Here is a 24887-nt window from a genome sequence, read left to right on the forward strand (position 1 = left end):
TCATTGAAGCGTGCACACACACATGCACACATGCACCTACACACGCACAGGCGCACATGCGTATGCACACCTGGACCTTTAAATGAACAACAACACAAAAACTAAGGCACTGGTGTCGGACTTCTGGTTTACCGGAACAGGGTTCAACTCCCTGCAGTGCCCTGCTCAATGTGTTGTATTTCATTCATTGGTCCATGGTCTCAGGTCATTGAGCGGCGCGCTATAGTGCGCGATTCTTCATCATTGTTGAGGATTTTTTAAAGGTGAAAATCAAGGAAAAGCAAAAGGCTATAGTCCATGGTCACGGACCGCATACTGGTCAAGGTCATTTATACTGGTGAAGATCATTTACTAGTCTTATAAAGGTCATTTATACTGGTCAAGGTCATTTACTAGTCTCATGAAGGTCATGTATACTGGTCACAGTCATATACTGGTCACGGTCATTTCTACTGGTGAAGGTCATTTATACTGGTCAAGGTCATTTGTACTTGTCAAGGTCATTTATACTGGTCAAGGTCATTTACTAGTCTTATTGAAGGTAATTTATACTGCTCAAGGTCATTGATATTGGTCAAGGTCATTAAGTGGCACGCTATAGTGCACGATTCTTCATCATTGTTGAGGATTTGAAAAAAGGTTAAATCGCAGAAAAGCGAAAGGCTAAAGTCCATGGTCACGGAGGGCATACTATAGTATGTTGTTTTTCTTTTTTTGGTGGTGTGCGGGCTCCATCCAATAACTACACCAGTTGTGATGCAATAGAGTTTGCTGTGACCGTTGTGAATTATGGGTGGTGTGGTCTTTGCCAAGACGGTGGATTGTGGCCCATGCCTTCCTGCTGTTATTAGTGTGGTTGCCCGAATGGGCAACCAGACTGTAACACTTTATTATTATTATTTCACGGGAGTAGTCTTTTTTTTGTCGCTTTATACCTCCCACACTGTACACTGTACGCACTTGAGCCATATGTCAAATTGACCGGAAAAATCGGGAATCGTGTGCTTGTATTTTGTTAAGAGAAATGTTGTATAGTTTAATTGATATGAATTTATTAGTGAATTAAATTTCCCCATTGACATGAATGGGAAAAGGCAAAAAATCACATTCAAGTATTTTTTCCTCGGAGACTGTTACAAAACTTTTAGGGATATTTCATAATTATCACTAAAATTAATTAAAATTATAATTTTATAGGTCGGCCTCATGGTGGCGCTATAACAGCCCACTTTACCTTTTGGCTTATAACTCTTGAACCGTAGGTCACGCCCATTTCCGCCATGATAGATTTTCCGCCATTTTGAATTTTGTCCAAAACAAACTTTTTGCTTTTCCTCCTACATATTTTGTACAAATCTCACAGAAATCGGCACACATGATCTCTGGACATATCCGATTAAAACACCAAATGCAGAATTTTGGTAGTGCGTATCGTTCGGCCGTAATCGTCTTCCGAAGTTAGTAGGAGGGGCCTATATCACAAAATTGCCATAAATCACGAACGGAATGTCCAATCCATCCCAAATTTTTAATCACATGTCCGGGGTGGTTCAATCAACCAAGTTCTAAAAGCAATTCCATTTTCATCCATAGGGGGCGCCGCAAATGCGAGAAATGTAACCGTTTGTCGCAAAAACATGAATTTCGGGGGTTAAATCCCCTCTGAATTACTTACGCATGATCTAAGGCGTGACTTGAAATTGTAATTGGCTGGCAATATTAGTGGGAGGGGCATATGTAAGCCACTGCGGCAACCACACTCTGCAATTTTTTTAAATTGCGAATTTTCTAGTTGTATACCTTTCTGTGTGGTATATAAATGTTTCTTTATCTTGTCAATTTAAACCTATCCTATTAGATACCTGTATACATGTATTGATCCTGTGGGAAGAATTCAATAGCCAGACGCAACAACTAAAAGTGGTGGACAGTAACGGGTGAGTATATGTTACTTAAGTATTTTTATTTTTGGATACTTATGACTTTCACTTCACTACATTTCAAAGACATTTACATTGTTCTTTTGACTTTTTATGTATTTTTATTTATTTATTTTAGGAAAAAAGTACATTCTGCATTTACCACAAAGTACATTTTGAATTAACCCTACTTCAACTATAGGGCGCGTTCGGAAATAGCGCACTGAGCGCACTGTGCAATGCAAACTAATAGGCGAGTGCGCTCCCGGTGCGCATTTCCGAACGCACCCATAGTGAAAATAGCAGCTTGTAGAAAAATCATAGCTTTTTATGTCTACATTTCAATACAGCAATGCATTGATATAAAAATCAATACTTAAGTATTTTAAGCTAATTTGAATACTTGGGAATTTATAAAAGCAAACACTCCAGTTACTTTTGCTCAAGTACACTTTTGACAGACAACTGTTTTGAACACACTGAATCTAATTGTGTTTGTAGTAACGCCTCCGCACAAAAGATGGCAGAATAGCACCGCGTGGCTTCGGCAACGCTCTCCCTCTTTCTCCAAGGGCTGACCCTGGACCGGTAAAACAACTGTGTTCCCATCATATCTATACGTGTGCAGAAGTTAAACCTGATCACAGTTCAACTTCAGCTTGTCAAATCCTTCCGAAGAAGAGTTCTCTGGACCAGGCGTCAAGCTGTAAAAATGTAGGTATATAGGCATGGCTACCGCTAGCTGATATTATGTTTTTGCTCTTTTCTAATCTAAAAAGACACCCACTGCAGCTACAGTTCACTACATACAGTAGGCTAACGTGTAACCGTTCACTCAGTACACTCAGTCTGTGTGATGTGCTCGTGCTTGAGTGCTACATAGTAAACTCCAGAACAGTTAACAATGAATGAGCATATTGAATGACAGACGATTGTTGTGTATTTATATCACTGACGTTGATAAATTGATAGACGTAGATTGTCTAAAAAGTCTAACTAACGTTACGGTGTGTCACATTAATTGTATCAGGATTCAGGACGTCCCGTGGGGTGGTTTGTTTATTATTTCTGTAGTCTGACCTTATATGGAAGTGACGCTGTCAGGGGGAGCATGCATGCAGTAGCCTACCGATTCAAAAAGTAACCGGTACATTCAAAACAGTTCAGTGCTGTAGTTGTGTAGTAGACTGTATTTAATGCACAACATGTGTACAGTCGTGGTCTGCGTCTGGGGCTGAGACCTGAGCTGAGAGTGTACTGCAGTACACACTGTTACATGTACACTACACGTACTGTACATGCACAGTATAGTGTACATGTAAGTTTGTAACAAAATATCTCACACGGTAAATGACAATTTGTGAGACTGAACAAATGGATAATTTAGAGAATTGGAAAGAGTGCTTTGTTGATTAATTTCAGATAGCTGTGAACATGTTTTGGAGTGGACCCCAGGAAGACTATAGCGACCACAAGCTAATGGGAATCTGAATAAATAATATTAAACTCAAATAGTTTTGTACTCATTTTGGAAGTCACACTATGTAAACTGAGCCTGTACACAGAGGAAAATAATACAACTTTGTACATTTAGTCAAGAGACAAGGGTATGTTAAATTTATGATACTGTCTGTCTAAATTATCTTCCCTATTACAACTTACAGTATATGACAATCTTTTCCTAGAAAACCCTATTATATGTAGGCAGTATAGTATAGCTGAGTTAGTGTACAGGTAATATGTCATGAAGTTGCATTTTCCCTCCTAGTCATTCATGATCATCTGTTGATGTCCACATGGAGGTCAAATGTAAATGAGGATTTTGCCCAGTAGGAGGAATGTAGTGCTGTCTCTCCTTTCAGGACAGGTGCAGATAAGGAAAGACCAGGCTTTGTTTAAAAGGCCCATTGAATGGGCTGGACAATATATCCATACTGAGTTTGAGACTAGATATTGTTGGATTTTTAGCAAGTTGTAATATTGCAATTATAGCAAAAGTGTTTAAAGCAAAAATTCCCAATCTAAAAGCTCACAACCCATCAATATAACCTAAAAAGAAGATTAATATGGTCGGCACAATGCAATATTATCGACAAAAGATCAATATTGAGGTATTTGGTAGAGATGTTCCAATACTAGTATTGGAATCAGCTGCCAGTGCCAATACTGCCTAAAATGCTGGTATTCAGTATATGGCGAGTCTATAGTCAATCCGATACCGTGTAATTTATCACATTGATAACTAATAGACATCCATCCATCCATCTTCAACCGCTTATCCGTAGTCGGGTCGTGGGGGCAACAGCTCCATCAGAGAGCTCCAGACTTACCTCTCCAGAGCAACATTAGTAACATCCTCCTGGGGGATCCCGAGGTGTAACAAGGCCAGTGAGTCGATGTAATCCCTCCAACTGCGCCTTGGTCTGCCTCGGGTCTCCTCCCAGTGGGACGTGCCTCGAGGACCCCCCTAGAGAGACGCCTGAGAGGCATCCTAACCAAATGCCTGAACCACCTAAGCTGGCTCCTTTCCAGGCGACTCTACTCCGAGTCTCTCTCGCGTGACTGAATTTCTCACCCTATCTCAAAGGGAGATGCCAGCCACCCGTCAGAGAAAACTCATTTCACTGTTTAATACTATTTATACTATTTACATATTTTGGCTGCACTTTAACAATAACGGAATTGTTATTTATTCAAAGGTTTTTTTAATGCATTGGATTGGTACTCTGTATTGACCGTAGCCCTACTTACTTAAGTTACGGGTATCGGAATATGATCGTGTAGGATGTTTTTCATTTTTATTTAAACTTCTCTAGTTGTTTGCCATGGCGGCGGGCCGCGGCCCAGCATTATCTCCAAGTGTGACGGATATAATATGTCCAGTCATAGACAAGAGAACCAGGCTTCTGTCACATCATGTCCCTGATTATCAGCCAAACACCAGTTTCCTGTTGCATTTGTCTTAACATCCCTTTTTTGGAGTGTGTGTGTGTGTGTGAGAGATAATAATTGAACATGCATAGTCAGTGTCAGGCAGTTAGCGAGTGTCAGTTGTCAATGAATATCATTGTTCGCTATTCTCTTGGCTGTTCTGCGTTGGTAAGTTTGGATCAATACTATTTATCTTAATGCTGCATTCAGTGAGCTCACATCATAGTTTGGAAAACTATTTCATTTATTTTATTTACTTTAGCTATAACTTTAGCTTTAACATTTTATAGCTGGATAAAGTGTGTTCCATTTTCATCTGTGGTTTTGTTGTGATATGTGTGCAAGTGATGCTGTAAAGAAGAAAGAGAGAGCAAGCACTCAGTTGAATAATTCCATGTAATGGTGTAACGGGTGCACGGTTCAGGAAGATATACACTGTGAGAATAAATCACTCACGTTGTATCCTTTTAGGATTCTTGTTTTATTTTTATTTTTCCCCCAGCAGGCAACAAACAGACAGATGGACGTTTCGGCCGTGTGGCCTTCTTCAACTCTAAATCTAACTCTAAACATCCATCTGTCTTGTTTGTTGCCATGCTGGGGGAAAACGGAAAATATAACAAGAATCCTAAAAGGACACAACGTGAGTGCTGGTATTTATTCTCACAGTGCAAGTGATGCTGTACCTGGTCATGATATATTACAAATTGTCAGTCATGGGAAGGAGGTATCAAGTTTACTCTCGTTGAATGGCGAGAGTGTTATAATTACAGTTTTGCCAATTCTGCCAGGCCAATATATTAAAAAGTAAGGCCTAGGGCTGGTACTTTCCTTCTCCTACTTACAATTATTGCTAACTATTCTTCTTAAATTCCCTCTACTTCATTTTACTGAAAAACCCTACCACCAACCAGATCTTTCAAAAACCAAAGGGAATGTACAGAGATACAGTGTAGCCTGAATAATCATTTCACTTTCCCCACCAGCCTGTGTGTGTGTGTGTGTGTGTGTGTGTGTGTGTGTGTGTGTGTGTGTGTGTGTGTGTGTGTGTGTGTGTGTGTGTGTGTGTGTGTGTGTGTGCGACGTGCGCGTGCACACACATGAACTAGCATCTATGTACAACTCAGAAATGTTAGTAGTTCATCTTACATAGGTTTGCAGGGTGACAGACATACTGTATGTTTAAGTTAGTTTTAACATGAAATTAACGAAAAACAAATGTACAAATACACGAGTAGAAAAGAAAATCAAGAAACAAAAATGCATTGGACGATATTTCATGTTAAAATGATGATGAAGATAATGATGATAAGCCATTTTTTAAATGGGTGTAGTACTGTATGTACAGTATGTCACTCCCTTATTGCATGTGGTATGCCATTTCCACTTCCAGTTACTTCCCTTTAGTGACAGGCAGCACATTTTGTCCAAATGTGGCATCTCACAGTCCCCTCGAGTGGTGACATCTCACAGTCCCATCTAGTGGTGACGATGTCACTGAGTGACATCTCGACGATCTGTCACTGAGTGACATCTCACAGTCCCCTCTAGTGGTGACGATGTCACTGAGTGACATCTCACAGTCCCATCTAGTGGTGACGATGTCACTGAGTGACATCTCGACGATCTGTCACTGAGTGACATCTCACAGTCCCCTCTAGTGGTGACGATATGTCACTGAGTGACATCTCACAGTCCCCTCTAGTGGTGACGATATGTCACTGAGTGACATCTCACAGTCCCCTCTAGTGGTGACGATGTCACTGAGTGACATCTCACAGTCCCCTCTAGTGGTGACGAAACTGACGATGTCACTGAGTGACATCTCACAGTCCCTTCTAGTGGTGACATGTCACTGAGTGACATCTCACAGTCTCCTCTAGTGGTGACATGTCACTGAGTGACATCTCACAGTCTCCTCTAGTGGTGACATGTCACTGAGTGACATCTCACAGTCTCCTCTAGTGGTGACATGTCACTGAGTGACATCTCACAGTGTCCTCTAGTGGTGACATGTCACTGAGTGACATCTCACAGTCTCCTCTAGTGGTGACATGTCACTGAGTGACATCTCACAGTCTCCTCTAGTGGTGACATGTCACTGAGTGACATCTCACAGTCTCCTCTAGTGGTGACGATGTCACTGAGTGACATCTCACAGTCTCCTCTAGTGGTGACGATGTCACTGAGTGACATCTCACAGTGTCCTCTAGTGGTGACATGTCACTGAGTGACATCTCACAGTCCCCTCTAGTGGTGACATATCACTGAGTGACATCTCACAGTCTCCTCTAGTGGTGACATGTCACTGAGTGACATCTCACAGTCTCCTCTAGTGGTGACGATATCACTGAGTGACATCTCACAGTGTCCTCTAGTGGTGACATGTCACTGAGTGACATCTCACAGTGTCCTCTAGTGGTGACGATGTCACTGAGTGACATCTCACAGTGTCCTCTAGTGGTGACATGTCACTGAGTGACATCTCACAGTGTCCTCTAGTGGTGACATGTCACTGAGTGACATCTCACAGTGTCCTCTAGTGGTGACGATGTCACTGAGTGACATCTCACAGTGTCCTCTAGTGGTGACATGTCACTGAGTGACATCTCATAGTGTCCTCTAGTGGTGACATGTCACTGAGTGACATCTCGACGATCTGTCACTGAGTGACATCTCACAGTCCCCGCGGTGACGATGTCACTGAGTGACATTGGCATGCCTAATGCTGCGTTCACACAGGCTGATGCAAAGATACAGTCTACCATTCATTGTCAATGGAAGCCAGCGACATGAAGATACAAAGATGCATCCGACCTTTGTAGTAGCTGCTGCAAAAGCTACAAATTGAAGCTGAGCTGGGTTCAACTTCCAGCTACAAAGCTACAACTGTAGCTCCAATTAGACACGTCACTACGGATGCACGCTTGACGTCACGACCGTGTGAGTAACTGATTTTTACAAAGCAACAATGTGACAAATTATGCTGTGATCTTTGCATCTTTTGCAACTGCCCGTGTGAATGCAGCATATGAAGAGCACCATTAGGTACTCTTCTTGTCCCTGGAGATATTGTAGCTGTCTCAGACATTGTAGTGTCTGTCTGGTTTTTAGATGTGCCTCTTTCCTTTGTTCTATTGTCTTTTATATATGGATCTACCAGTATTGGAGTCTGAAATAAAGATTGTTTGGCAATAGGGACAATTTAGAAATCTTTATCATTCCTGTAAAGGAGGCGGGGCTAGCCCCACCTTATATAAAGCAAGCATATATATATATTATTATATTTATTCACAATTGATGGCCTTTTTGAAAAATTGATTTCAGTGAGTGTACCTGTAAGTGACCAGTTAGTGAAACAAAGACACACAAAAAATAACATTTATTGTAGATAGTATCCTGACAGCATTAACCTGCTTTGCTTCCAGAACCTGAATAGGTAACCTGAACCTTTTTCTTTTAGCTGTTCCACATTATATTTATAGGTTAGTGTACAGTACAGTACAGTGTGACCCAAGTTGCATGAACTAATGCACTAATGTTCCTCCCCTGCCAGTGCCAAGTCATGGACATTGTCCATGCATGGCTATACAGCAAAGACCCCTCGGTCATGGAACAGACACCCCAAGTCCATCCAGCTAAACCCTGGCTTAGTGCAGAGGAGAGGGGGTTGTAGAGGAATAGAGAGGGATATAGACGGTGACAGATGGATTAGAATGAGATCAGGACTAGCTGTCCTGCCACAAGCTCAGGGGTTGTCAGTGACTACGTCTGAATGCAGGTCTCCACCAGAGGAACTACCAAAGTTGACTCCAATGTTTCGGTCACGAGATTGTGTGTTTAGTTTCTTCAGTCACAATCACACACTACACTAAACTGGTTTCAGGTGAAGTCTCTGTGGTCCAAAAGAGATTTAGTTTGCAGTGTGAAGCCCAAAACGAATACGGGACATCTACAAGACAGAAGTTACCCAACTGATCAAAATCGTTAAACCACATAATTCAATTCAATTCAATCTTCAGACTCAGGGGAATCCATATCACAGTACAAAACAACAATACAATAGATACAAATAGTAATATAGAAAGAAATATACATTAAAAAGAGTTCCACCATGTTCAGTTTCGATACTTCATACTCTACACATAAATTTATACATAAGATTGCGTAGCACAGCAGAGTAGGACCTCAACACTGACGAACATTTGGCTTGCACTGCAGCTTCTTGGAGCTCTCAGTAGCAGCCTCATACAGTCATTGTAGGTCACTGTCAATCGTCTAATACTGGCTTGTTTATAACGACACCACAGGTGGGCGGTATACAGGGGTGTACAAAAGGATTTAAAAAGTGAGTAAAGAGTAAAGTATACTGAGCACATGCTATATTTTCTACACAGCATGTTTCCTTGCACATACAGCTTCCGACGCTGTCTATATATGGACACATACATAGATTACCACATACATGTAAACCAAATTGATACTCTAGTTTGGATTATTTTCAGTGAGGTCATTCCGTTTTATGTATCCGTATAGTCAACTCCGTGTATCTGCAAAGCCGCACGTCAATTTTTTGTCATGTGCCTGCATCATAGCATTAGTTAGTTATTAACATGACACTAATACTAATGTGTTCTTTCCATGTCTCTGTTATTTGTAATTAATTGTTTGTTAGATATATTTGGCTATGTTTCCCCTCCTACAAATTCCGCTTCTCAATAACCCGCATGCACCCACCCACACACTAAACTCATTCATTCATTCATTGGAGGAAATGAGAACTGATGCCACTAAATCATCACAGGTGTGAGTCCACAGCATCATCACCATCATCAGCAGTACCACCAGAGTTCACACCAGAGGCTGGCGACGATGGGACGGAGGACTTTCAGCGCAACGGGCCAACAACACCACCGAGGCCAGCTGTGGTCTTTGAGACTGTGCATGATGTGGCTCCATCACCAACAGCCTTCATCTCAGAGCCTTTGAAGAGAGACACAGAAGCTGCATCGAACATGGGAGCCGCAGGGACGCCGGACACAATCCCAGCAGAACCAGCCCGTTCAGACCAGCCAGGTTCAGTCCGGGAAGAACACGAAGGGAAGCTGCGAGCGGTGCCGATCCACCACCGCCCGGACCTGCTGTTGGCGTGTGCCGACCTGGTCAACACGGAGTGGCGGCGCAGCCAGGCGGCCCGGGTCCACTCCCTCCAGAAGTCCAGCGCAGAGTTTCCCGTGTGCCTGGTTCTCCTGCGGGGGGAGGCGCGACTCGAGTCAGAGCGGCTCCTGGGCCACGCCCGCCTCTCCAGGGTCGTAGGTCACGGCGGAAGCCTGTTCGTGGAGTCGGTGGTGGTGTCCCAGGTGGAGCGGGGGAAGGGCTACGGGCGGACCCTGATGGCGGAGGTGGAGCGATACGCGCAGAGCCGCGGGTTCAGGCGCCTGTGCCTGACCACGCACGACAAGCAGCACTTCTACGCCCACCTGGGCTACGAGCTGTCCACGCCGGTGCAGAACGCCGGCGCCATGGCCGCGTTCGTCCCCATGGAGACGCTCCTGAGGTTCTCCGGGATGGCGCTTGTGCAGGACGCAGACGCAAGCGAAGCGACGGGGACGGAAAGACGGACGGGGCCGCAGAGGGGAGGCGTTTGTGGCGTCCCATCTCCTCTCCACCCTCCTCTACCTCCTCCTCCTCCTCTTCCTCCTGCTCCACCTCCCCCTCCAGGCCTCCTCCCCCCTCCTATGCCTCCCTCCTCCACCCCCATTCCCTCGCTCAAGTCTAAAGTGCAGCAGATTGTACAGACTCTGACCGAGACGCCATACAGAGATGCTAAGGGGACACCCATCTTCTGGATGCACAAGGAGATCTGACACGCACACACACACACGCACACGCACGCACACGTGTTAAAGACATGTACTACAGTCAAAAAACAGGATGCTTGCTGATTACAGTCAGGATATTGCAAAAGGCTGTATGGTTCTTTTTATGTCTCTTGACTTACTTGGCCAACCAGAAGCCGGGTAGCATTAGCCGGTATGCACTAGTGCAGCAATACCACGCCATCTCTTGGTGATTAGGTTTGGACGATAAAGAAATGGGTTTGTGTGACTAGGAGATTACCATGGCTTGAACTCATTGCTTGTCTAGTCACCTTGTAATGTTGGTGAAAGCCTGGCTGTCTTAACTAATCCAATCTAAGTGGTTCTCAGCCTCGTGTGAGCTTGTAGATCGGCAATTTTCATGTATCTGTGGAACCGAGTCAAACAAAATGTGCCTCTTTGAGGCAAATGTAATGCCTCAAATCCCCAGTTAACCCATTTAGACCTCGGTTGTCTGAACCTATGTTTCTATGTCAGTGGTTCTCAACCTTTTTCATGTCAAGGACCCCCAGAATTTTCTGTATTTGGCCACGGACCCCATCTGAAAAGATGTTCCAGGGACCCCCCCTGTAGCAAAGCATATATATTATATTGGAGGGTTGTGGCCTGAAAAGGTTGAAAACCACTGGTCTAACTTCTTCAGGTCAGCATTCTGACTGACGAGACATTCTGCAACTACACCTTAAGAACAAATAGTACTGAAATGTTGGACCTGAATGTGCCTTTACTGAAATACCAGTAGTGAATTCTGAAAGAAGAATATCTTTTTGAATCAAACTGAAAAGAAGTGTATATTGAGGTGGTTAAAAACAATAAAGTAACACATTGAGTCCTGTTTCCTTTATATTTCTTTCAGCTCTAATTAATCGATGATGATAAGCTATGAGGTCAACTCTCTGATGTTTGCATTAATTCACATTAACAGCCGATTATTACATGTTTTTTCAAATTGTGGTAAATTGTGACTGCTTTTGCTGTTGGTACACGCAATATTTAGCAAAATACTGAAATTCATTATAATAGACTTGTACGTGCCCGTCGGCCACCGGCCTACTTGGGAACCTAATAATATCAGTTAACTATCTGTCGGTGTCCCTTTTATGCCCACACTGTAGGCCTATATGGAGATATCTGCAGTATGCAATACCTGTTGTCATAGCACCCATTTTCACTGTGTCTGTGTCCCACACGGAGATCTCTGTATCTGTCTGTCTGCCTGTGTGTGAAGAGTGCAAACTGACTGTGAAAAGTTAGCCTGGGGTCCACCAATGCTTTCTATGGCATAGGCAGCTCCTGGCAGGATCCGCCGGGAGAATCTAGACACAGCTGTGTGACATGAGACTAATTAATTTGAGCGACAGAGAGAGAGAGGAGTGTGTGTGTTACATGTGTGCGTCAATGTAACAGAGGTGCAGACGATCAGAAATTAGCAAAGAGTGATCGACGTTTGCGCTACTGTATGCCGTATTGAAGTGCCCCAGACTTTCTTTTTCTCCCTGGAAATAAAAATGTCTGGGTTTCCGAGGCTAGTGAAAAGTAGACTGGTTGTGTCGTTTCCATGGCAATCAATTGGCTGAGGCAGAGGCTGGAAATTGCACAGGTGAGGGGATTTAGGCTGATTAGGCCCACTGGCAGAGCCTGACCAGAGCCTTTTGTGGTGGTTCTGGAGAACCGTAGGTCCGACCGACTCGATACCTGGCACTGCACTCCCTGTGGGGGTGTGGAACGCGTGTGTCGAATGTGAAGTCGGTGGGTCAAACGGTTCTCGAGTTACGTGCATTACAACCGTACACACACGCACGTACGCACGCAGAGACGTGGTGCATTTATAGTAGGATATTGCTTTGCTATATTTTATCTGTAAATAGCATAATCATACACAAGGGCAATTCTTGGTTTATGTAAAGCAAGAATCATGCTTGACATATTATGAATAGCATTTAGATAACAATACAATACAAATTTCTAGTACCTGTAATCGGTACAATTACTATTATCAGAATTTACAGAATGTCCAATTACTCAGGTCTTTTGTTGCTTTTACAGCAAACCTGTTGCAGTATAATGTGACTTTTGATGCCTTCTTGAATGGAGCACACCGCTACTTTACATGGCTATGTGTGTCCGTCTGTCCCTACAGTATGTGTGTCCGTTTGGAGTAGCGGTATAATAATATATTATTTATATTTATATATTTATTTCCCCCCCCCACCCGTTAAACCCAGAAGTTGAAAATTCTCGTAAGTCAACAACTGTGCTTGACTCCAAAGGCACCGCTCACTCCAAAGGCACCACTCCACTCACATTATGGTGTGATCTTTTTCCCTCTCTGCTCAGGAAGGACACATCCCTGCCTAAACAGCCATGGTGCTGTTTCACCTCCCTCTCCTCTTCATTCTCCTTGTCCTCCCGTATCCTCCACTGTGCACCGCCTCCATCACCCAGGAACACTCTCCTCTCCGCCCCGGCTCCCTGGCCGCGGCAGAGCCCGTCCTCAGGGACCGGCCATTCGTGGTCGTCTGGAACATGCCCACCGCTCGTTGCCACCAACACTACGGTGTCCACCTGGACCTGAGAGACTTTGACATTGTACACAACCAACAGCAACATTTCCAAGGACAGGTGAGTGGATTAGGATTTGAAGTTCACAAAGTCAAAATCTTCTCTAGGAAGGCTTTCTGAGCATTCATGTAATTCATGTTCTAATTTAGTTACTGAAAAGGACAAAGGAGTGGCCGCACACACTGATAGCCAAAGTGCAGATTATTTCATTCTCATATTTCATTCTCTGCGTCCTAATAAATAAGCGGCTACCAGTGTGCGGCCACTCCTTTGTCTTTTTAAGACTAAACCTTTTAGATGTTTCTGCCGTGGGCTGGCACCACTACTAAGACTGGTGTGCATATAGCATCCTCCTGCACACTAATAGAGGGTATGCGCATGCATATAGTGAATGGCAGATCGAGTGGCAAAGTGAATTTAAATGTTGTTTAAAGTCATTTCATGCAATGAAATAGGACTTTTCTGTTTGGATGTATGGGCTGTCAAGGCCAGAAAGTAGTTTTTTGCCACTCTGTAGGCATTCCCGCATAACTTCCTGGTATGATGATGATGTCACCTAGCAACTGTCCTACCAACCCTCTTTTCTTTCCCTCTGATCCTTCCATCGTTCCTCCCGTGCCTCCATCCATTTCAGGAAATGACCATCTTCTATCGTAACCACTTGGGGAAATACCCGTACCTGTCCCACGACGGCAGGTTTGTGAACGGAGGCCTACCTCAGCTTGGCGACCTGGCAGGCCACCTTTCCCTTGCCGAGTCACAGATCTCCAACCTGCTGCAACCAAACTTCACGGGCCTGGCAGTGATCGACTGGGAGGAGTGGCGCCCTCTGTGGAAGACCGACTTCGGAGCCAAGAGGGCGTACCGGCAAATGTCTAAAGCATTGGTGAGGCAGGAGAGACCGGAGTTGCCGGAGGAGGAGGTGAGAGCGACGGCACGCCGTCAGTTTGACAAGGCAGCGAAGTACTTCATGGAAGCCACGCTGAGTCTGGGGGTCACACTTCGTCCTGGAGGTCTCTGGGGGTTCTACGGGTTCCCCTACTGTTACAATCAATACAGGAGAGAGACTGGTAATGTTAGGATGGAATGCACTACACTACAACACGCGCACACACACACACACACACACACACACACACTTTGCTTTGTTTGATAGATGCTCTACAGATAAAGATAGATTCCAACTATTCTTATTGTTTATTCATTCACAAAGACATTGAGAAAATAGCATGTGGACAACACTTTAACCACTTGAACCCTAGTGTCAACATCCGGTGATAAAAGAAAATCTATCTACAAGTAGGGAGAATAGGAGCAGGCCTATTATACAGAGCCCAGGGGGACTCCGGTCAAAGTATACATTTAAAATTACATAGATTAACAGTACTTAACTGCCCCGGCAAACAAAATGGTATTGAAGTCCAGCTGGGATTGCCTCGCTGACCCATCAAAGGTTACAGTTTTCCGCTCTTTTGGTTTATTTTTAAACTCTTGCAACCACGTTTGCAGTACCGCCATATTACCCCTAGGGCTGATACATCAGCTGACCAGTCAGTACAAGCATATCGCCCTCTCTGTCCTTTTATCAACCCCCCCACCCAGGGCAAACAAAAACGTTGTGTTGAAGTTTATTAGCATAATTATGTGTCTTTTCTTCAGGGGACAGGTACACAGGGCAGTGCCACCCCAGGGCCAGGGCGCGTAATGACCGCTTGGCATGGCTGTGGCGTCAGTCTACTGCCCTCTACCCCAGCATCTATCTGTCTCAGGATATGACAAGGACTAACGACACACGACACATGGTCAAGTATGGAGATGTATACACACGCAAGCACGCACGCACGCACGCACGCATGCACACACACACACACACACACACACACACACACACACACACACACACACACACCCAGCCTTCTAGCTCAGCCTATCATTCCAGCTATTAGTCTGTATAAATATATACATGTATTCACTCACACAACACATCTATGTATCTCTGTCTCTCTATCTCTGTCTCTCTGACACACACACACACACACACGCGCACACAAACAATTTTGGTAGCATTACAGTGGATTCAACATTTCTTCTACCTAAACAAAATGGTTACTCGACAACCAAACCTGTGACCATGTACTGTATAGTCTAATAGTCTACAGTAGTAGTGACCATGTACTGTATAGTCTAATAGTCTACAGTAGTAGTGACCATGTACTGTATAGTCTAATAGTCTACAGTAGTAGTGACCATGTGACCATGTACTGTATAGTCTAATAGTCTACAGTAGTAGTGTGACCATGTACTGTATAGTCTAATAGTCTACAGTAGTAGTGACCATGTGACCATGTACTGTATAGTCTAATAGTCTACAGTAGTAGTGTGACCATGTACTGTATAGTCTAATAGTCTACAGTAGTAGTGACCATGTGACCATGTACTGTATAGTCTAATAGTCTACAGTATAGTAGTGCACCTTGACAGCGTATCCTGCATTACTTGAAAGCAATAATTCGCTTAGTTACCTTGGTTACAATTCTGTATTGCCCTTTAAAGATGCTGCTAAACCATATAGATGCACTTTATACCTTGTACTTTGTTTCCTGTGTATGTTATGCCTTGTCTCATCGTAATGTGCTTCACTGCTTGCCTGTTTCGTTTATATGTTTTGTGTTTTGGGGACAGCGGATGGAATTTAGCATCTTTGCTATTTACATTGATTTTTTTTGTAATGTTCATGAATATGCCTTGTCCCGTCAAAATTAACAAATAAAGTAAAGTACAATAAAGTCAAGTAATTCAATCTTGATATGAGTATTAAGGACGTTTCTTACTGCATGTCACTGTGGAATGACAATGTGAAGCTGAGCCCTCTGATCAGATGTGTCTTTTCCAACAGATACCGACTGCTGGAGGCTTTGCGAGTGGCATCGCGTTGGCGCCATGGTGGCAACCGTGCCAAACACGCCACGCCTGTCCTGCCTTACGCCAGACTGGCCTTCAGACACACCCTGCACTTCCTTGATGAGGTACTCACTGTACTGCTGTGTGTGCAGTGGTTCTCAACGCTTTTCATGTTTAAGGTGGATCCCCAAATGTATATTTATTTGAATATATTTTGTGCTGTTAATACTGTATGAGTGTTGTTAAAGTGTCGCAGAGCTCGGAGCCACAATGCAAAACTTTTTCTTATTTTGAAAAGAAACCAACGTTTTCGGCAAAGTCTTCTGCAGGGTTTGTTTGTTTCTAAATGAACGGTGCCAGAATGTCATCACATACAGTATATTCAAGTCACACCGTTTTCCCTATAACATAACATTGACAACCACTGTGTGTAAGATTAACCATGCGTTTTGTGCCTGTGTCTTTGTTTGCATGTGTGTCCCACTACAGACAGACTTGGAAAGCACGCTGGGAGAGAGTGCAGCGCTGGGCGCAGCCGGAGTGGTGCTGTGGGGAGAGATGACGTTTGCCAAGTCAAAGGTATACACTACCTTCCTCTGTGTGTAGGAAATAGAATTATAGTTAATAGTGAGTGAGTCTTTCTGTACATTTGATCGTTCAATTTCTAGTGGACCGTATCTGTGGTTACAGTACTGTGTGTGTGTGTGTGTGTGTGTGTGTGTGTGTGTGTGTGTGTGTGTGTGTGTGTGTGTGTGTGTGTGTGTGTGTGTGTGTGTGTGTGTGTGTGTGTGTGTGTGTGTGTGTGTGTGTGTGTGTGTGTGTGTGCGTGTGCGTGTGCGTGCTCAGCATCAGTGTGAGCTCCTCAGAGACTACATCCACTCTGTCCTGGGGCGCTACATTAGAGCTCTGAGGTCTGACACCCAGCACTGCAGTCTCCGGCGTTGCCGCGGCAACGGCCGCTGCGTCCGACGCGACCCCAACTCCCGTCACATGATCTCCTCAGCCTCACACATGATGAACACCGATGACGTCATCAACCACCCCTCCGGAGAGCGTACACCTTTCCACAAGCACTTCCAGTGTCATTGTTACCGCGGATGGAGTGGCAAGAGATGTGAAGAGAGGAAGGAGGAGGATGAGGGACAGAACAGATTCTAAGTTGATAAGAAAAAAAACCCAATAAATGATCACATAGTGATATTTGTCATGTGAAAGAAGCGCTGGTTTCTTTATTTAAGTATAACGAACGCTCCTCTCAACCGGCCAATCTCAATAACGTTACGTTACATAACATTGGGTGTCTCTAAAGATTTCTGTTACCTGTTACCTGCTTCCTACCTGTTTCCTGGTCAAGTGCAAGGTTAATTAAATAAGGTTAGGAAGCGAAGACGGTGGACTCCATGTTGCTCCCTGGAGGGAAATAAACATGCGCAATTGAGACCAAGGAAGCTGAACGCGGAAGTGTTGGCTGCATATAGCCCATTGCACATGTTTCTTTCCTTCCAGGGAGCAACATGGAGTCCACCTTTGCTTCCTAACCTTATTTAATTAACCTTGGTCATGTGACCTGAGTAACCAATGGAAAAAGGAAATATCCGGACTCTTGTATAAAGTTGCCAACCTGTAGGGTTCTGCAGTTACTAAAATAAAAAAATATAAAAAAAATAAATGGCTTAATATTTGCTCACCTTATGTATTTTTCTGTAAGGCATTGTTATTTTTATAGAATATAAATTTAAATCATACAAGTCAGTGTCACAAGTTAGGATTCAACACATTTACATTTTTAATGAACCAAGTAATATGAGCACAAAGATGTCACATAATTTTCATTTAAACATTAAACATATTAAATTGTATTTTGAGGAATATTGAGCAGCATTTTCTTTCCGTGTACACTTTTCAATCAAATGTGTGCAATTATCATCAACCGTAGCCTATATGGCTATATTGTTAAAATCACACTTTCAATACTTCATCATTTTAACTACAGCCATTTTCTTGTGACTGCAGTCAGGCAGCACTCAACATCATTCAAGCTTGTACTTCTGTATATTATATCAAATATTTGCGCCGCCCTTGTTGAAAACATTGTATTTCAAGCTTGTCACATTCCAGGGCTGCATGAACAGGAATACAAAACGAGTCGCCCCTTTACCAACTCGCCCCGGGCGTACAGCCGGCGGAACTGCGCGGCCTGGTATTCCTAAAGTAATCTAAGTAAATGATGCTTAAACAGTTAAACCTAACCTTATTCCTAACCTTAACCCCAGTAAAACTATGCCTAAACCTAACCCTATACCTAAACTTAACCCCAGTAAAACTATGCCTAACCATAAACTTATTTCTAACCTTATTCTCAGTAAAACAAAATGAAGAATACAAGAACCGCCGCACTGAGCTGTCGGCGTGAGGTCGGCGGAAAAAAGCTGGGGCGAGATGGAATTGGGGCGACCGTACCTGTTACCATGAACAGTGCTCGAGCGCTGTTTTCTGACCTCGCATGACCCCAAGTTCTAGACCTCCAGCTCTAGGCTTAACAGAAGGGGGGGGGGGGGACTTTTTTATTATTTCCACACATCAACTCTATAAGGTATACTAATGACATATAGTTCAATGTTGAAAATGAGTGGTATTCCCCTGCTGTGCTGCCTCTGGGCGAGCATGCGAGTCAGAAGTCCTCTTTATTTGTTTATTTAACTCCCCAAAGACCTTCAGAGCTCCGAGGCTGAGGAGAACATAGCCTAGGTCTGGGTATGTAAGATGCTGCTGAGCTCTTGTCAATTTCAATGTGTGTAGAGTCACATTTTGTCACAGGGTCCGTTCTGTGACCCGTGTGTGTGCGTGCGTGACGTGTTTATACGAGTGTTACTAGTAGTGTAACACACTAGTAAGCAAAGTGAGTGAGTAAGGTGTGTACATGTGCGTGCGTGTGCGTACATGTGTGTTTGCATGCATGTGTGTGTGTGTGTGTGTGCGCGCCTCATGGTCCTCTCATGGCTGTCAGGTTGTGCCTCAGTGCCTGTAGTTCCTGGATCAACTGTGATATCTCCATGGAAACGGTGTGTTTATCTCTAACCGCTTCGGTCAGTGTTCGTAGAGCGTTGCCTTGCTCGACTGGAGGAGGGAGGAACAGACAGAGAAGACGTATAAACAAATGTAGACAGCATGTGCAAGACTGCAAATCTCCCCCATGCAATATAGGAAGACGAAATCTGTCTGGTTAATATCTAGTACATTAGGACATTTTCTTCCTACTCAGCCTGTGTTTATTAATGAGAGAACAATAGCTTCCATAAATGCTAACTTTCCAGGAATAGAAAGCCTTCTATTAGTTTCTGTTAGGTTGGATTCCCCATCGATAGTGTCACTGCCATAGGCAGGTTTTCTGAACGGTCCACAGTCTGAACGAGACACAGGCTACCATATTATTATGAGGATGAAGTTGTCTTTTAAGTCTAGCACCACCAAGACTTTTTTAAATCAGTCCACATTTGTCATATCCAGCTACACAGTATAGGCTACTACAGCTGTTACACAAATCATAACGTGTAAACTATTTTGGACAAGCTAGACCTGCTTACTCCGCTATATAGTGAGCAAATGATTCCTATGTAGGGATGGAGCTCAATAATCGATACCCGAAAAAATCCGATAACAAGCTTATTGAGTACCCGGGCCGTTATGAATAAGCTTTGGGCTTAAGCCTGTTATCGAGCATAGCGGCCCATGACATCATGTTTAAACAATCAAGACAAGAGGCGATCAAGAAATAATCACCCACGCTGGCACAAACATGTCTAAAAGTGTATTGATACCTGCCAACCAGTGCAGCCCGAGTAAACAACATTATGCTTTTAAAGTCACTGTCTGTACACTTTATGAACCAGTTAATAGTTCCTTTAATATTATTTTATTGGTAAAAAAGGTCAATTGCCTTTTTTTGTCTGTTAGAAAAGTACTGTAGTTGAAGGCCCTAAAATATACTGGTTCTGTTCAGAATTTATTGTCTCCAATCTTTCCACAAAATTATAGAAAATGCTCGATAGTGGGCTCGATAAGGTGATCGTTATCAATAGAATTAACAAGCTCCATCCCTATCCCTATGTCTCACCCAGGAAGTAGAAGATGAGCAGCACTATAAGCAGTAGCAGCGTGATGACGCCACAGGTCACCATGTAGGTGCGGGATGAACTGGAGTTTAACATGTCCTTTAGATGGCCCTGCCATTGGCTGCTGATTGGTTGACCTTTGTGTTTGGCAGCTGTCGTGTCCTGCACGTAGACGTTGCCATTGGGCGAGGGAGATTGAGCAGGTGAGCGGGGGGGCCTCACACCTGGAAGACAAGAGAATTGGTAACGTAGGTGTCTCGGTGCTTTATTCATTTACACATTTCCAGTGGTGGTGGAAAGTAACTAAGTACATGCACTCAAGTTCTTAAGTAGAGGTACTTTTCATTTACTGGAGTATTTCTAATTTTTCTATACTTTTACTTCCAATACAATACATCTCAGAGCCAAATATTGTAATTTTAGTCCACTACAATTATTTGAAAACTTTAGATACATTTTGATTAGTATTACATAACATACTACCCTATTTAAAATGTGTCTATTTAAAAAGAGCTGATCTACAAGCCCCCAATCTGCTTTAGATCTGCTAGTTTCAAAAGATTTTTATGGATTATTTCATTATAACTTGACATTCTGCATAATGAGTACTTTTACTTTTTGTAATTTAAGTATATTTTTATGCCAAAGCCAACACTTTTGAGTGTTTCTACCTTTCACTGTTGATGCTTTTAATTACGTAAAAGAAAATAGTACTTTTTCTATACCACTACAAATTCCAGTCCCATGGTGGGTGGGTGAGACAGTGTGTTGGAGAGTGAGTACCTTTGTGGCTGTGGTCATGCAGGGTGTGTGCGGTGCAGGTCATTGATGGAGTACCTTTGTGGCTGTGGTCAGGGTGTGTGAGGTGCAGGTCATTGGTGGAGTACCTTTGTGGCTGTGGTCAGGGTGTGTGCGGTGCAGGTCATTGGTGGAGTACCTTTGTGGATGTGGTCAGGGTGTGTGCGGTGCAGGTCACTGGTGGAGTACCTTTGTGGCTGTGGTCAGGGTGTGTGCGGTGCAGGTCATTGGTGGAGTACCTTTGTGGCTGTGGTCAGGGTGTGTGCGGTGCAGGTCATTGGTGGAGTACCTTTGTGGCTGTGGTCAGGGTGTGTGCGGTGCAGGTCATTGGTGGAGTACCTTTGTGGCTGTGGTCAGGGTGTGTGCGGTGCAGGTCATTGGTGGAGTACCTTTGTGGCTGTGGTCAGGGTGTGTGAGGTGCAGGTCATTGATGGAGTACCTTTGTGGCTGTGGTCAGGGTGTGTGAGGTGCAGGTCACTGGTGGAGTACCTTTGTGGCTGTGGTCAGGGTGTGTGCGGTGCAGGTCATTGATGGAGTCAACAGAATGCAGCTCTATCTCAGTCAGATCTCTCTCGCTGACTCTGTAGAAGGGAGGGGTTGTCTGAGAGGAGGATGGGGGTCGTGACATGTCTGCTACGGCTGCTGCTGCTGCACAGAGAGAGACACAAGAAGTTATGAGTTCATGTTAGCTTTTATTGTCTTTCCTGTAAGGAGATATGTGGGGACGCGGGATGAAAAGATGCTGTTCTCAACTTCAACCTCAATATAATTGTCATGTTACAGATTTACAGGTGTAACAAAGAGGTAGAAACTATTTGTCGTACAAGCTCCCATCATTTGTAGTTTTCAAGAAAGGGGAAAAGAATAGATAGAAAGAAAACAAGGAAAACCGTTCAGATATGTAAAATATTGTCTATGTATGAGAGTGGAATAGGAAATCAGAGAGAGACATAGACAGTGAAAGAGATAATAGAGACACAGAAAGAGTGAGAGAGGAGACACATGCATAAAGGCTTAAAGTGTGACCAGTGTGAACATAGACAAAGCATAATACCAGTTATGACCAGTTTGTTTATCAGTGCTATTATTAGTGCCATCAAACCCATAATGTTACACAGCTGCTGGAATTTGAACTCACAGCCAAAGGACAGTTGACTGGATACTTACAGACTCCTTCAGACCAACGGCATGGCTGTCTCATTTTCTGATGGTTTGAATATTATTCAAACCATAACTGGCTTTCTGTCTGTCTGTCTGTCTGTCTGTCTGTCTGTCTGTCTGTCTGACTGACTGACTGACTGACTGACTGACTGTGATTGAATAAGTGACTAATCCATGTATTAAGAGAGTGAGTAACTGGTGGTCTGTTTAATGTGACTACTACCGGGTGAACCACCATCTGAAGATCACATGAACCCCGGGTGAAGTGTCCATTGAACTCACTAGTTAGACTGGCTATTATGTTTGCTGTCGTTACTAATTATACTGACCTGTCTTGAGTATGACTGTTTTGTCCTGGTGGGTCACTGGGCCAGGATATTGGTATGTGCTTGTGATAGTGTAGGCTGAGGTCTATAATCCCAGTGATCACTTCACATGCAATGTTTGCATGTCAATTCTCTCATATTCATTTTAGACGTGTCTATAAAATGGCCAAAAAAGATATAAGTAAATAAGCAGTGAAAATGTGCCACTTACTTACCTTCTGTCACCATGAAACAAACCAGTGGGTGGGTGTCGCCTTGTCTTTGTCTTTCAGTAGTTGTATCTCTGAAACCATGTGCTGCTAACAATTCCAGACTACAGTAATTAATCCGAGGTCACACGTAAAACTCTGGAAACACGAGTCACATTGTCACCAAAATGTATTCAATTCTTCTTCAGAATATTCCGAGTAGATATTCCACAAGGTTCCTGGTTAAACTGTCAGAAAAACAGACACTTCCAAAGTTTTGTGACAAAGTTCCAGTCCTTCCTAGAGACTCTTGTGGTGTGTGCATGTGGGTCTGTGAGAAACTATATTAACACCAAACGTTCTCCTCCTTTTCCACCGTCCAGTGTGTGTGGGTGTGTGTTTTCCCAATTCCTCTGCCCAAGACTCTGCCACCCTGAGAGATCGAGAGAGAGAGTCCCATAACCCATTGCTCTCTCTCCACTCCCCAGTCCCCACCCTGCAGACCCCAGGGCCTAAAATAGCTACAGAAACCATGGATGTATTATTAGGTCCTGGGCCAAAGGATCGCTCACTGTCTCATCACTGACGTGGTCTAACTAGAGGTAAACATACACCCAAATAGCATTGCTCAATTTGTGAAGACACGTTGTTGCATATTTCTAGTAACTGTACAATTCCGAATGTACATTCTTCACCTTTTGACTTTGTGAAGGTGTGACAAATTGTACATAGTGTGTATACATGTGGTATTTCATATAATGGAAAATGGAAAAGAAGGAAAAGAACACTAGGTTAAAGCATAAATAGGCAATAGTCAAATAGAAAAATAAAACGGTACATTCACAGAACGTGTCATCACAACGAACCATAATAAGATTTTGCACATAATCAGTGCTATTATCAACCCAGGGATGAGGGTTGCTGAGACTTGAGAAAGTTTATGGGCCTAAAACCAGTCCATTTCCACATTTGCAATGACAAATGAGGGTTGCTGAGACTTGAGACAGTTTAGACATGGGTATGGGCTAAAACCTACTATAAGCATGGTTGCAGCATCAAAATGGAAAGAGCTGGGTCATTTTAAAACCTTCAATAGACCTGTGCAAAGACAATTCCTGACAATCCTCCCACTGCATGGATGTGCTGTCAAAATGTCAGTAACTAACTATTGTCATTTTGTCACCTGTTTAAAGTTTTTTTTTTAGATGACGTGTGTGTGTGTGTGTGTGTGTGTGTGTGTGTGTGTGTGTGTGTGTGTGTGTGTGTGTGTGTGTGTGTGTGTGTGTGTGTGTGTGTGTGTGTGTGTGTGTGTGTGTGTGTGTGTGTGTGTGTGTGTGTGTGTGTGTGTGTGTGTGTGTGTGTGTGTGTGTGTGTGTGTGTGTGTGTGTGTGCGCGCGCGCACGCTCCAGCCCTTTCTTATGACTGACTGGCTTTGTGTGTCCCTATGTACATGTCCCTATGTTTAGAGTAGCAACACCTGCAATACTGCTGGGTGTCCTAAAGTGGCACTGTTGAGCAATGGGGTCTCACACTCATATTGCATGCTGACTTTCTTAAAGGGGTGTTAGTGATTTTTTTTGTAGAACTCATGTACATTGTACAGGATAAACATGTAAAATTGAGAAACAATAAATAAATAATAAACATTTAAATAAAGAAACAATAAATAAATAAATAGGCCTACATACAGTAGCCTATAATAACATTGGACTGTCACACTATAAAATTGAAGCTATAAATTATCTTGAGTATGACTGGGTAAAATTGCTGTAGAGCTGCTGGAGAGACCATTAGATTACTACTCATTACTGAATTAGCATAAATAGTACCAGAATATCTTAACTTTCAACCCCACAAACACAATTATATTTCTGGTGCATGTAGGCTATGCATTGTTTCTACAAACATAGAGCAAGTAATAAAGCAGATACAAAAAAATCTAAATGTATTAAACACATCCACATTGTGCTGAGCCTGTGTATTTACGACTTTATAGTTTCTAATCAGCAATCTGACAGGTCCAGAACGAGAAGAAAACTGTCACCTTATCAACTACAATTCCCACAATTCCTTGCTCATGTGGTGCTCACGGTCGGTTATTTTGATGTTT

General features: G+C 43.4%; 3 protein-coding genes across 5 annotated transcripts; 2 read left to right on the forward strand and 1 right to left on the reverse strand.

Moving 5' to 3' along the window:
* The first annotated feature begins 2583 nt into the window (after nt 1–2583).
* On the forward strand, nt 2584–11493 carry naa80 (N-alpha-acetyltransferase 80, NatH catalytic subunit). Its single transcript, XM_083770270.1, has 2 exons — nt 2584–2633; nt 9655–11493. Coding segments are annotated over exons 1-2 (1065 nt in total). The 5' UTR covers nt 2584–2631; the 3' UTR covers nt 10718–11493.
* Nucleotides 4936–17840, forward strand: hyal3 (hyaluronidase 3). The gene is made up of 7 exons (XM_083770269.1): nt 4936–5018; nt 13067–13351; nt 13926–14361; nt 14951–15098; nt 16188–16317; nt 16682–16771; nt 17039–17840. The coding sequence occupies exons 2-7, from the start codon at nt 13094–13096 to the stop codon at nt 17348–17350; spliced, it is 1374 nt and encodes a 457-aa protein (XP_083626395.1). The 5' UTR covers nt 4936–5018; nt 13067–13093; the 3' UTR covers nt 17351–17840.
* A 114-nt stretch (nt 17841–17954) lies between these two features.
* On the reverse strand, nt 17955–23239 carry LOC310862389 (uncharacterized protein). Of its 3 annotated transcripts, XR_014569562.1 has the most exons (5): nt 22805–23239; nt 21592–21750; nt 20307–20528; nt 18501–19309; nt 17955–18454 (listed from the first exon to the last, which is right to left on the reverse strand). XR_014569562.1 is itself a non-coding variant. In XM_083770272.1 (4 exons), exons 1-4 carry the CDS (start codon nt 22815–22817, stop codon nt 19176–19178), a joined length of 525 nt encoding a protein of 174 aa, XP_083626398.1. In that variant the 5' UTR covers nt 22818–23239; the 3' UTR covers nt 17955–19175. The 3 variants fall into 3 exon arrangements, 2 of the variants coding, with proteins under 2 accessions (XP_083626398.1, XP_083626397.1); XM_083770272.1 differs by having other exon boundaries at nt 17955–19309; nt 21592–21747; XM_083770271.1 differs by having other exon boundaries at nt 17955–19309.
* Nucleotides 23240–24887: the final 1648 nt, after the last annotated feature.

The sequence above is a fragment of the Protomyctophum parallelum genome (assembly GCF_964188405.1).
Source record: "Protomyctophum parallelum genome assembly, chromosome: 7".
Taxonomy (NCBI): Eukaryota; Metazoa; Chordata; class Actinopteri; order Myctophiformes; family Myctophidae; genus Protomyctophum; species Protomyctophum parallelum.